Below are 14,735 nucleotides of genomic sequence, written 5' to 3' on the forward strand. Positions count from 1 at the left end.
TAGCGAATATAAAATCTGCAAAATTAATTGCAAAATTAATCGTAATCGTGTATCGTAATGACGTAGTCTACATCTAAAGGGGCATGATTAATTGTACTTGAAAAAGTATTAATAATATTCTAATATCTATGAGGGTGTTACCTCACATTTTGATTTATCCAATTGTTTTTAGAAAGTACTCCGGAAAGTTAAATATTATAATAAATATTTAATTTACGCAGTTATACATAGGGACATCATTCTGATATTAAGAAAACTCAAAATTTTATAATCGAAGCAAAAATCTGCAAATATAGTTACCTATAACGATACACCTCATATCGTTATAGGTAACTATAACGTAAACATCGTAACCACAGTACAACTCAAGAAAGTTGGACGAAATGGCATCTGGGAACTCAAGAAAGTTTGGCGAATTGGCATCTGGGAACTCAAGAAAGTTTGCCGAACTGGCATCTGGGAACTCAAGAAAGTTTGCCGAACTGGCATCTGGGAACAAGATTGAAGTGCACAAGATTGACAAATCGTGCACAAGATTGAAGAACTTCTTCGTGTACACGGCGGAGTAGAATGGTCAGCATCCTGGCAGTTGTTTATAGGTAGAACGGATGTACACGCACGATCAGCTCTGGACGATAAAGCTGAAATCGCTGAGTTAGAAATCTATTAATTATAGAAGGTTATACATTCATCGCTCTCTATTGTTACGCAGATGATGATGAATGTTTATATACACGTAGATTCTCAATGTACTGTGAATGTTTGCAGAAGCTTGATTTGCTTAATGAAATCACTCTAATGCTTGTAAAACGCCTCGTGGCAAAGTGGGAAGTTGCTATCAAGTTGCTATCAAGAGATTGGCCATTACTTTATGACAAAGAGAGATATATCACTGTGTGAGCCAAAAGAACCGTCACATATTTTATAAAGCATAGAGTTTGTGCTTTTGCAAAATGGTTGCCAACAAGATGAAGGACATCATTGTAATCGGTCTGCCTGCTTCCTTTCCCTGCTGGACCAGAAGCTCAAAGTCAGAGCAAAGGCTAGGACATGGCGTTCATCTAACTGAAAATAGGCCACTACGATGCCGTGTCAATACCATAGTATATAAGCGTAACTAAAACAATTAATAATATAGCTGTAACTGTTAATTAAAAATATGACTGTAAATCATTAAACCAGGAGAAACTACTAAATGTTTGTAAAATTGGAATATATAAGAATCTAAAATTGAAATCTAAAGTGGTACAAAATTGGTTTTTGTGCATTAATTTGACCCGAATTGTGTTATATTGTAACCTTAAAGTCTGATTTAAAGACCTATTAAAATTTTAATTATAAACTCTTTCATAGTAACAGTTATTATTTCATAAATATCTACATGCTGAATCTAGTGCCTTTAGATTCTCCAGTCTTACTCAACAGGAATTTGATCATTTTTTTACGATGATTAATTCAATTTATAACTAGCATCCAACCTTTGAACTTTATCATATTACAAAGAATTTTCTTAATGAGACACATCTCGCATTCCATTAAGTAAATCAAATAAACAAATCTATCTTTTATTTTACAGAAAATAACAGTTATAAACTCAATTATTTCAGACGCTCCTACTTGTAAAGCGAGTCAAAAGAATCTCTACGGAGTGGCAAGAGGAGAGGACGTCAACATCACCTGTGAAGTCGAAGCTGATCCAAGAGAAGTCTCATTCCGCTGGGCCCTCAACAATTCCGTAGAAAACGTAGAGTTACACAATTTCACCAGTAAAGGAACCCGCAGTGTCTTGACCTTCACTCCAAGAACGATGCTAGAATTTGGTGCTGTGCTGTGCTGGGGACAGAATGTGGTCGGAGTGCAGAAAGAGCCGTGCGTCGCGCGCATCATTCCTGCAGGTGAGTAAATTGGTTGTAGTATTATTTTTTGACTTGTTATTAAGATTTTTTACTTTAGGAAATTTCTTTTAAATATAATAAACCAATGATTAGTAAATATTTGCTGAAATTATTTTCGAATAACATACATATACACAAATTGCTTTTTGATACAAAAAATAAATTATTTACTAAATTTCTACGACAAATCAACAACATTCAGATTCCCACTCTACTTTTTAGTATGCAAAACTTATTACATTTCCAAAGTTTTTGCATTATACAGCGTTATACAAATTACTTTTTAACATGTAGAACAACGCTTTTAACATAAATTATTAAATACTATATAGAAACAGAGGAAGTACTCAAATTACTTGTAATTTACCTTTTACTAGCAATAATCATTTGATTCTTATGCCTTGCGTAGTACCTCAAATGTCTTGTAACCCTAGTAACTCAAAATACTGAAATGCGATGTAGTTTCGGTTCAAAGACAAAAGATTATATTTCGTATTCTTAAGAAACCTAAGGACTCTGCTAAACGATGGTTAAAGTTGACTTTGTACTAAGAAGTGTGTTTGTTTATACTTTTTATCAAAAAACACTATTCTAATAAGCAAACCGAACCCCATGGGAATTCAATCAATGCGTTTAATAATATTGATACAATAAAAACTATTTTTTATTCGCATATTTGGAAATGATTTGAGATCATATTTTGCTTGAAGAGGCCGTTCGGGCGCTTCAGAATTGAAAGAGCTAACAAATTGTTATGTCAACTACTTTCTAATATATAAAAAAGTAGCTAAAGCAAATAATTTTTCAGTTTATAAAATTGATTTCTACAATATATGAAACAAACTGTTATACGAAAATATATTAAAATATTCATACTTTTTGAAAATTACTCTTGTTTACTGTACTAAATTATTTTTGAATCTTTCAAACCTGTTACCATAATAATTCTTTTATATAACAAAAAAGAATTACTTTGTAAATTTTGTGCATGAAACCACATATTTCACCAAGCACTTTTGAACACAAAACCTGAATTACTTTGATGAATTTAAATTTAGAACTAAAAACGATTAAGATTGTGATTTGGTGCGTGAAACCGTTTACTTTATCAATTCACTTTAACACAAAACCTGAATTAGTTTCTTGAATTTACTTTTTAGTACTAAAAAAGAATTACATTGTAAATTTGGTGCATGAAACCAAATACTTTACCAATCACTTTTGAACACAAAACCTGAATTACTAATTTGTTGAATTTACTTTTTAGAACTAAAAAAGAAATATATTGCAAATTTGATGCATGACACTATTTACTTTACCAATCAATTGTGAACACAAAATCTGAATTATTTTGTTGAATTTACTTTTTAGAACCAAAAAAGAATTACTTTCAATATTTGGTGCATGAAACCGTCTTTACTTTTTTACCGAATTACTTTACCAATCACTTTTGAAATTTATTTATTACAAATGTCCATAAGATGCCATACGATATCTAGCCTTCCAACATTTTTGAGCTTTACAGTTCACTTTTGAATTAAAACCTGAATTATTTTGATGAATTTACTTTTTAGAACCAAAAAAGAATTACTTTCAATATTTGGTGCATGAAACCGTCTTTACTTTTTTACCGAATTACTTTACCAATCACTTTTGAAATTTATTTATTACAAATGTCCATAAGATGCCATACGATATCTAGCCTTCCAACATTTTTGAGCTTTACAGTTCACTTTTGAATTAAAACCTGAATTATTTTGTTGAATTTACTTTTTAGAACCAAAAAAGAATTACTTTCAATATTTGGTGCATGAAACCGTCTTTACTTTTTTACCGAATTACTTTACCAATCACTTTTGAAATTTATTTATTACAAATGTCCATAAGATGCCATACGATATCTAGCCTTCCAACATTTTTGAGCTTTACAGTTCACTTTTGAATTAAAACCTGAATTATTTTGATGAATTTACTTTTTAGAACCAAAAAAGAATTACTTTCAATATTTGGTGCATGAAACCGTCTTTACTTTTTTACCGAATTACTTTACCAATCACTTTTGAAATTTATTTATTACAAATGTCCATAAGATGCCATACGATATCTAGCCTTCCAACATTTTTGAGCTTTACAGTTCACTTTTGAATTAAAACCTGAATTATTTTGATGAATTTACTTTTTAGAACCAAAAAAGAATTACTTTCAATATTTGGTGCATGAAACCGTCTTTACTTTTTTACCGAATTACTTTACCAATCACTTTTGAAATTTATTTATTACAAATGTCCATAAGATGCCATACGATATCTAGCCTTCCAACATTTTTGAGCTTTACAGTTCACTTTTGAATTAAAACCTGAATTATTTTGATGAATTTACTTTTTAGAACCAAAAAAGAATTACTTTCAATATTTGGTGCATGAAACCGTCTTTACTTTTTTACCGAATTACTTTACCAATCACTTTTGAAATTTATTTATTACAAATGTCCATAAGATGCCATACGATATCTAGCCTTCCAACATTTTTGAGCTTTACAGTTCACTTTTGAATTAAAACCTGAATTATTTTGTTGAATTTACTTTTTAGAACCAAAAAAGAATTACTTTCAATATTTGGTGCATGAAACCGTCTTTACTTTTTTACCGAATTACTTTACCAATCACTTTTGAAATTTATTTATTACAAATGTCCATAAGATGCCATACGATATCTAGCCTTCCAACATTTTTGAGCTTTACAGTTCACTTTTGAATTAAAACCTGAATTATTTTGATGAATTTACTTTTTAGAACCAAAAAAGAATTACTTTCAATATTTGGTGCATGAAACCGTCTTTACTTTTTTACCGAATTACTTTACCAATCACTTTTGAAATTTATTTATTACAAATGTCCATAAGATGCCATACGATATCTAGCCTTCCAACATTTTTGAGCTTTACAGTTCACTTTTGAATTAAAACCTGAATTATTTTGATGAATTTACTTTTTAGAACCAAAAAAGAATTACTTTCAATATTTGGTGCATGAAACCGTCTTTACTTTTTTACCGAATTACTTTACCAATCACTTTTGAAATTTATTTATTACAAATGTCCATAAGATGCCATACGATATCTAGCCTTCCAACATTTTTGAGCTTTACAGTTCACTTTTGAATTAAAACCTGAATTATTTTGATGAATTTACTTTCTAAAACTAAAACTAATTACTTTACAAAACCAAAATTTTAAAGACGTGTAATTCTCGGTTTTTATTTTTATTTAATTATTGATGAAAGTTAGATACATTTACTAGTACTTCAATTTAATAATAAATAGTTAATCGAAATGTATATAGCTAAATAGTAACAGCCACAATCATTACAGCAAAGAGGAAAATTTTCCTTCAATTTCAGCTTCAAAATCCGAAACACGGCAAATCCTTTTTCAGCATTTCTGTCTCAATAAATCATTAGTCTATCGGTATATACTAGGCTATCTATTATTTTATTCTGTTTTTTTACTATAACTATTACAAATGGTTTTATTGCGTGTGTGTGAGTAATGAAAAGTTCAGAACGCTCTGTTTTTAGCTCTAAACTGTTACTTCTATTATTCCTTTTATGATTTTCTGAATGACAAATGTAGATTTTATGGTTTATGCATCTTCTCAATGTAATTATCCTAAGAATATGAAAATATTTTTTTTTTTTTTTTTTTTGCAATTTTTTTTTCAGACAGAGCATGTTTTTATCCTTTAGAATGAACCACAGTAGAAAATATTTTTTTTAAATTAACATTAAAATAGAAATTTTAAAGCCCCAGCTTTAGAAAATTAATTATGTCGATTAAGGCGACTGACGTCAAATGACAAGTGTATCTGGATTTGCCTTCTAAATATGCATACACCTGATTTCATGCAGATATATCTATCATTAACATGCTACAATTTTTTGATATTTTTCGTACAATTATATGAATATAAATTATATACATACGATTATATACAATATATGAATACAATTATATGAATAGGAAGAAAAGAAACTACCATTCTAAGAAGTTTTTAAAAATTTCCATTTCACAATAATACGTTATTTCAACTTTAAATTATGAAAATTTGGAAGCAGAATGTTATGCTTACATCAAAATTTCTATTTTCATTTTATGTCTAATGCTGGAATCGCCTGTCAATATAAAGATGAAAATCAATCCAATATCTTATTTAAGAAAAAAAAAATTATGATTTTTAAAAAAATAGTGTAGATTAAAAACAATGTTTTAACTCCTTCTAGGACCGTGCTCAGTCTTCTTACAACGAAATTCATCAATCTCTGTATGAAGTTGTGCACGTTGTGCATATATTCTCACAAGTTTTTCAAAAAGACAGAAACTTAGATGCTTAAATTTCTTATCTCACGCAAAATATTATGTCTTTATTTGTTACTTAATTGTCAATTAATCAAATTAAATTTCTCTAATAAGTTAAATGAATTATTTTTAATAAGCCAATATTCTTTCTTAAAATATTTTAATATTAAAATGACAAGAAAAAAAAACTTTTAATGGGTTAAAGCTAACAAAGATTATCTTTCGAATATGTACATAAAACAACAATAAATAGTACCATTTTTAAGAACAAATAAATAAGCCAATCTAAGCCTTTATTTTAAATCGAGTATATTATCCCCAAAGAAAATACAAAGCAAAAAATAAATTATTATTCAGAACAAATTTAAGAACTAACGAATAATCAAATTTATCATACCGTTATTAGAAACATTTACTCTATACTCAGCAAATTTAAAATGTACAGTTGAAAAAGTTAAATAGTTTTGTTTCATATCATCTCTATCTTTTTACGAATAAGGTCATTTCCCTCAAGAATTTATAGATTGTCAGCAAGGAAGATTAATTTCTTTTTAAATTCTTGTTTTAATTTGAAATTTCTGATATAGAAAAGCTTTCAAGTATAAATTTTCTATAATACTTTCGTACATTAACAGAAATTGATTCTCTTTTGCTTGGTTTTAAAGTCAAATTTCCAAGAAATTTTGTCATCAACAAAATAAAATCGTTTGAAACTGCTGTGCCAACAGATTTTGTGAATTATTTTTTTAAGAATTTGTAATTTTATTTCATCATTTTATTATTAGAGCTATTAAGCATCTTAAACGTCTATATCTCCAATAGGTCTATTAATTTAGTTTATAAAATTTCTTTTTTATAATTATGTGACGACATTATGCAATAATAGTTGAAAGAAGAGACAATTTTAAATTTTTATTAATTATGTTTTAAACTTTTCATTTTATATGTATAAAAAAGATTATTATGCAAAATGACACTGTGCAAATTTTAGACTTTCTCATTTTTGTCTAATTATATATTTTTCATCAATAATATTTTTATTGTTACCTCTACTAAAAATTCTTAAAATCAAGTAACTGCTTTTTTACTTTTCTAGTTTTAGAATTTTAAAATTTTAATAGATTTAAATTATTTCTTATCATTTCAAAGAATGTAAAAAATTTAATATATATCTCTAATTATTTACTTAGATGTTTTTTTCTCATAGTATTTTTTTATTTTCAAAATTCTGGCAGAATTTTGTTTTATATTCTTGTAATTTATCCGTGATTACTTAATGTACTCAATTATGTCCTTGTAATAATATCACATAAAAAGATTTAAATCATTTTTCAATAATTATTAATATACAGGGTGTCTCAAAAACCTTGACCGCGGCTGTTATTCCTTAAATAATGATTATAGACATATACTGTGAATTACAAAGTTGCATAAAAAAAGGTGTAAAATGTTATGAAATCTATTAAAATATTTTTACGGACCCCGTACAAAAAAAATAATCCCAAAAAGTAAAATGTGTCCGATCCTATAATAAAGTCATGCATAAAATTTCAGCCTTTTATCAGAAAAAGTCTCAAAGATATGAAATTACATAAATGCTGACTTAAAACACTTTTCGATGCCTGAATATGAGTTCGAAAAGAGGACAAATCATGTCGGATACTTGTGTTTTAGGGGTCGTATACAAATTAACAATGTAATAATTGAATAAATAAATAATAATTTTGCAATTTATTGGTTCAAAGTATTAAAAATTTGTAGAAATAATAACATAAAGGAAAGATTACATACGAAAAGATTACTTAAAGGAAATATTACATAAGTATTTTTAAATAATACTTAGGTAATACTTATGTAATTTTAAATAATACTTATGTACTATTTTTTATAACTGTGCTATTTTTAAATTATATTCTGTAATTCATTATATAAAATTTTAAAGTATCTTTCAGGAAGCATAGATTTTAAAATTTGTATTTAAAACTAAAGACATGAACATATTTAATTTTCTGATGATGTATTCCTGTGTCGCGTCATCTGCACTGAAGCTATAAACATTTACATTTTAATTTGTGATTGACCCTTCACCAACCTTGTTTTAATATATCTTAGAAAGTTTTCATGATAAATTTTGTACATGACCTTGTTAAAGTATGGGGCACATTTTACTCATTTGGATTATTTTTTGTACGGGGTTCGTATAAAAATTTAAATTTTGTATTTTCGAAAGTTTAATCCTCTGAAAATTGTAATCAATTTCATAACATTTTGCACCTATTTTTACACAACAATACCTTTTGCATCTATTTTTACAATATAATTTTCAGATTCAAGTCCTATTTTGTAGCTGCACCGGGATTGGATTTCTTTCTTATATATATATATATATATATATATATATATATATATATATATATATATATATATATATATATATATATATATATATATATATATATATATATATATATATATATATATATATATATATATATATATATATATATATATATATATACATATAAACGTCACAGAAGATGATTGCTACAGCGTTGATTTCTTTGGATATTATTCTCATCATTAAATTAGTTTTACTTTAGATCAAATTAAAGTCATTATGCAAATTCTTAATACTCCTTGCACTCCAAAAATATTGCATCTAAAGTTACAGCTGAATATTTTAAAACTTTTCAGAAAGTAGTGTTAGAAACATTTCCTTAAACACTGGCAGAAAATTCAAAATTTTTACCCTAGAAAGAAGAATTAGGAGAAAAATGAAAGTTAAGTATCCTTTCAAACTTAAAGCAATCTCCTTCAGTTAGTGCAAAGTTTTCTTGAGGGGGAAAAAACGCTGAAATGATGTGGAGCGTTAATTCTAAAATGCATATTAGCAGAAACTCAACGTTCATCGTGAAAGACTAAAAACAGATGCGAACATTTTAAAAATTATCTGAGGTAATCAAACGTTATTCTATAATTAGCTGTTATTTATTGGAATTTCCTCTAAAGGAATTTAACTGGAGAATCAAATTTTAATTGGTTTTCGATATTCATTATATTTTAAGATAGTTAACGAAAAATTTATTAATTATAAAGGAAACAAAAGTATTAGCTTCCAGCCTTTGAGTAATATAGAGCATGATTAGTATACATTCCTTAGAGATGCACATTTTTAAGAAAGCGTGGATTGTTGTTTGAGACATATTTTGCCGCATTTGCTCTTTATAGCATGAACAATTGATTGTATTAGTAAGACAGCCAGCAATATAACGAGCAAACTATAAAGAAAAATTATTTTGTTTCCGATACCTCAATTGCATAATTTATTACAGAATATTATGAAAAGGATAGAGTCCCGCGTTGTTTCGAGCATTCATTTTACGGGGTTTTTTATTGGCATTTTTTTTTCTTCGTCTTCCCCCCCCCCGGGGGGAGGCACCTCGGAATGAGGATGAGATGCTTCCGGCATGGTGGTTGGATCTCGCCACCCTAGAGGGTACACTCATAGGTGGGGGATCTGACTCCTCCCATCGATGACAGGAAGTACTTCCTTCGGGGAGGGTTGTACCGTGGCCGGTGACGGCCCTTAGGACTCAACCACAGTTCCCGCCAATGTTGCTGTTGCGGTGGTCCAGTCATTCAGTTTTTATGATTTAAATCCGTGTGCCTTCGTGGCGGGTCGGAGAGTTACATAACTGACATATCTTTTCTTCATTTTGATGAGAAGGAATTGCCAATATTTTTGGTATTGAGATTTTAAATATCTCAACGATTCAATCATTTTTGAATCAAAAAAAAATCTTTCATTGATTTATTTTTTGTAATTGCATACTCATCTCTATGAACATTATTATTTAAACGTTTTATAAATGAAGTTTGGGGTGAGATATTTGCACTAATATTGTAAGTCTGTAGCAAAATTTTGAAGAAACCAGTAGATTGTCTGTCTTCCCGTTTGAATGTGATTGTAAAAAAAATTCAACGAATACATTAATGAATAATATAGAGTGAATGAAATATCATGGTACTCTTTCTTTACATTAACATTGTTCTTCAAGAGACGTCACACCGAATAGAGGCCGCGGTGGCCTGGTGGGGATGTCTAGGCTTCCGAAACGGCAAGTTGCAAGTTCAAGACCCAATTTCACCGAAGAACCGTTGTTTAAAACGAGCTAGTGCATGCTAAATCTGTCGGGGTCGAACGTCTTCGAGCTAGTGGGGTGCGGAAATTTCAAGAGGGGGTGCCAGCTCAGGTGTCATCCGACCGTGGCTCAAAATTACGAGGTTAGTCCCAAAATAGCGCTAGTGTTGCTTTAAAACGATACGTTAATATAATTGAACTAAACCAAATGTCATCTCGAATGCGAATTAACCTTATACGCTATTGAGTTTTCGCATCTTCAAACTGTATAGCGATGATGGTACCAATTTTAAAAAGAAGCATAAGGTTTGTAAAAGAAGTAACTTTTCAGTTAAGTAAATGGACATAAAATTATCTCACTTTCTTGTATGAGAAGTACTGATAAATTGCTGCAATCGTCAAAAAATTCGGACTTGAGATTTTGACAAATCTACTTTTTTGACATTTCTGAGTTTGAACATATTTATAGATTTCTCTCGCATTTTGAATCAAATCCATTCATATGAAATCTGGCTTGGTGACTATTCGTATAAAAGTACAGTAATTACTTTTATACAAAGTACAATAATTACAGAACGCAAAAAGCTGAGTAAACAAAATTTGATTCACAAGTTTAGCATCTAAACTTAGATATTTATCAAATTTTGAATCAATTCCATCAAATGGTTTGCCATCTGTCGGTCCATACTTTCTGATACATTTAAACACAATGACTTAAATCAATGGAATTCGATATGTTACCTTGAGATTACAACTGCATTTTTGTGTCAAAATTACAAATTCTCACGATAGATTCCATAAAAATGCTAGATTCACATCAAAGATCGACATTTTATAATTATCGCTCTCCAATGCAAAACAAGATAATCTCGCCCTTACCTCAAGGTCCACAATATTATACAGAGGAAGGGGAATAAGATATTTATTGGAGAGCGTGTGAGAAAGTTTAGGGCATCCAATAACTAAAGGAGTTCTGAACGATCAAATACAAAAAAGGGCTCTCAGATATTCAAAAAAAAATTATTTTAAATGCATCTAATTTAAATACAGAATAAGTTTATTAGTAAAATATTTTCGTATTACACCGTATTGGGATGCTAGTAGATGTATGAAGCTTAGTTTTGCTATATTAACGGCCCGTTTTAAAGCAACGCAAGGCTGTTTTGGGACGATCCCCGAAATTTTGAGCCACGGTCAGATGACGAGGATGGTGCCTGGGCTGGTGCGCCCCTCTCCAAGCTTTCGCATCGCGTCGGCATGAGGGTGTTTGCCCCCACTGGTTTTGGCATGCGCCGGGCCTATTTGCAAGACGGTTCTTCGGTGAAATCGGGTCTCGAACTGGAAGCCCTCCCGGTCAGAGGCCAAGAACTTATCAACAGGCCACCGCGGCCCCAGTAAATATGTTAAACTAAAACTGCATACTTTTAAAATAAAATAAAATAAAACTGTTATAAGTATTGCATATGACACGGTAAACATTTAGAACTATAAAGAGTGCATATGTTTTGTTTGTCAAAAGGAAGAACTGCAGTTTTGTTACTATACTAATTCATTAGGTAATACTTTGTTCACATTGACAAAATAACTTTATAAAAATAATTGATACTTAAAACAGGCTAACCAATAAATTTAGATAAGATCATGATATATGAAATACCACTAACAATAACTTCGCGTAAAAAATTATAAAATCTAAATTGAATAATAAATAAAATCCGCAATTTATTAATAGTTAAATGCGAATACGAATTATTGCAATAATTTGGTTATTAAGTTATACCTTAAACATGTTAATAAAGATTAAGATTTGAGCAAATAATTACATTGAGTCCGTTTTCAATTCCCGTACATTTTATTACTACATCGTTGAAATTTATAGACAAAAGTCTTCAATTAACTTCATAAAGTATGAACATAACAAAATACCTCCAGACAATAATTAATGATCGTCAAATTCAGGATCATACAACATTTCATAAAACAAAACCATCACGTACAATAGTTATTTTTGATCATTAGAAGTTCTACCGAGAAAAAAAAAATCCCACGGCATTCTAGTGTTAAACTCCCCGTTATTTTCGACTTTATTACAAGCCACAACAAATACCTCGAATAAACAAACCACTCGAAACTCCATGGGGTGCTTAACTGATGCTGCTTAACCAGCTGCAGATGGTGGAAGAAGTTGCAGCTATAACAGTTATTCCACCCGATAAAAGAACTTTTTCCTCGTCCATCCCCCATGAATAATGAAGTGGAGTGACGAAAAGAGAGTGCGTGACAGAAATATGATTCATGATTCAAAAAGAATTCGAGAGCGAAGGCATCTAAGAGCGAGTTATTGGATGGGTCAAGAAGTTTAATGCTCATGTCTCGAGAAGGCTTTTTTTTTTTTCTTTTTTTTTTTTTTACTACTCTGTACGATAAAATATACAAAACACTACTGTAAGGAAGAATTTTTTCAAATAATTTTTATTAAAACGACCGATTAAATGAGAGATAGACTATATCAGATATTTTAGAAGAGAATTTTACTTTAATTTTTCTTTCGCATATAAAAGAAGGTATCGGGCAAGTCAGTAAATTCAAAGATTTTTCATGTCAATAGTATTCCACTCGTCCATTCAGACGTCGAGATTTTGACGGATTTCCAAGTTTGCAGATCTTCAAGTGTCCGAAAGAAGATTGATATACGCAGTAAATAAATAGTTTTATAGTTCAAAACTTTAAATACAACATCCACAATATAATTGAAAGCACAAAACATGTTCTATTCAAAAAACGAGATTTAAATCTGCCTTCGTTTTATGTAGACTTAAAGGTTTAAAAGCTTTCCTACAATGAAAAATATAAAATAATCAAACAGAATTCATCAGATCAAAATAATAGGGAATTTTATTACATGTGGGATATTATGAATATTTGTGTCATTACTTTATTTCCCTTTTCATATTTTAAACTATTGACTAAACAGTTTTTTTTATTCCAATTATATTTTTACTTTTTGAAAAAGAAAAAAAACAAACAGTGATTGCATTTAAGAGAAAATATATTTTATTCTAAGAAAGGATCCAATTTCAAGTTTTATGTTTACAGACCAACTACAGAAGTCTCAGTAGCAAAATTTTCGCAGAAAATTTAAATGATATTTAAAAATGCGTTGCGTTTTACTTTAAATATACAGATACGAAACATTGCAAGATTATGTTTACATCTGTTGTTTACAGCATACACAAACGGTATGTTTATATAAGATTGCGCTTATAGCGGTGTTATAAATCTTTAATTAATGAAGTTTAAGAGAAAACATTTGTGTAGAACTTGTTAGTATAGGCCGGCTTTACATAATTTAATAAGGACTCAAGCTCAATCAATATACTTATATTTAATACATTTCATACGATTTATACGATATTAGTACATATTAGTGATATAAAAGAAGCAAAGTTGAAGAAATGTATCTATTAAAACAATTTAAAAAGAAAAGAAAAATGTGTAATGAAAAGTTTAATTTAATGATATAATAGATCAGGCTTTATGCTTTAAAATAAAATTAAAGAATTAATATTTCTTGTATTAATTAATTACCAGTTTCTGATTAATATTATTTTAATTTGTTAAATCATGCAGTAATTTATTATTTTATCCATTTTAGCTGAGCATAAAAATAAATCTGTTTATACAGATGTTTTGGCACTTTATTTAGAAAAGAATAATTAAAACTTCAATTTAATTAATTAGCATTTATAAAAATAATGAATAGAATTAGCAAAAGTAATTTTGACCACGGCCACTATTCCTCTTTTTTTTAAATTTAATTCACTTTTTGAGACATTTAAACACAAATAAAGTATATTTTTACTATCAATATCTTAATGTATAATTTATTAACAATAATCTTTTAACATTCATTTATAGAAGGCAAATTTTACCAAAAATATGCTAAAATAATCTGTTTTGCTTAAAATAAGCTGTAAGCAGAAGAAAATTTCATTGATTGAAATTAATATAATATTCTATGAGAATTACAAATTTCCCAGATTTAAATAAAGTTCCATTCTTTTGTCTAAAATTTTATTAACTCTTTAGAAAGATTCGCCCACGTATGCCCTAAATATATCTTCATTCCCAAAGGCATAAATGTCTTGAATTTTATCGGAAAACCATCTGGACTAACTCCAGAATCAGCCAAATGAATATATCTCTTATAAATTTAATTAATATTTTGTAAATATTAAACCCAGAAAGCTTTTACAAATTTCAGATTTATCTCAAAAGTTCGAAGATGACTGACAATCAAGATCTGAGAAACTTGGAAATATTCCCAAAATAGATGCTCTTCTCG

At 29.0% G+C, this 14,735-nt stretch overlaps 1 protein-coding gene across 1 annotated transcript in view; it reads left to right on the forward strand.

Annotated features, from left to right (window-relative positions):
* Window positions 1-14,735, forward strand: part of LOC129967701 (nephrin-like) — a 632,974-nt gene that overhangs the window by 558,130 nt on the left and 60,109 nt on the right. The window contains exon 7 of the mRNA XM_056081905.1: window positions 1,608-1,895. Coding sequence (XP_055937880.1) covers window positions 1,608-1,895 — 288 coding nt within the window. The remainder of the gene's footprint in view (window positions 1-1,607; window positions 1,896-14,735) is intronic.

This window comes from Argiope bruennichi, chromosome 1 (genome assembly GCF_947563725.1).
Source record: "Argiope bruennichi chromosome 1, qqArgBrue1.1, whole genome shotgun sequence".
NCBI classification, from domain to species: Eukaryota; Metazoa; Arthropoda; class Arachnida; order Araneae; family Araneidae; genus Argiope; species Argiope bruennichi.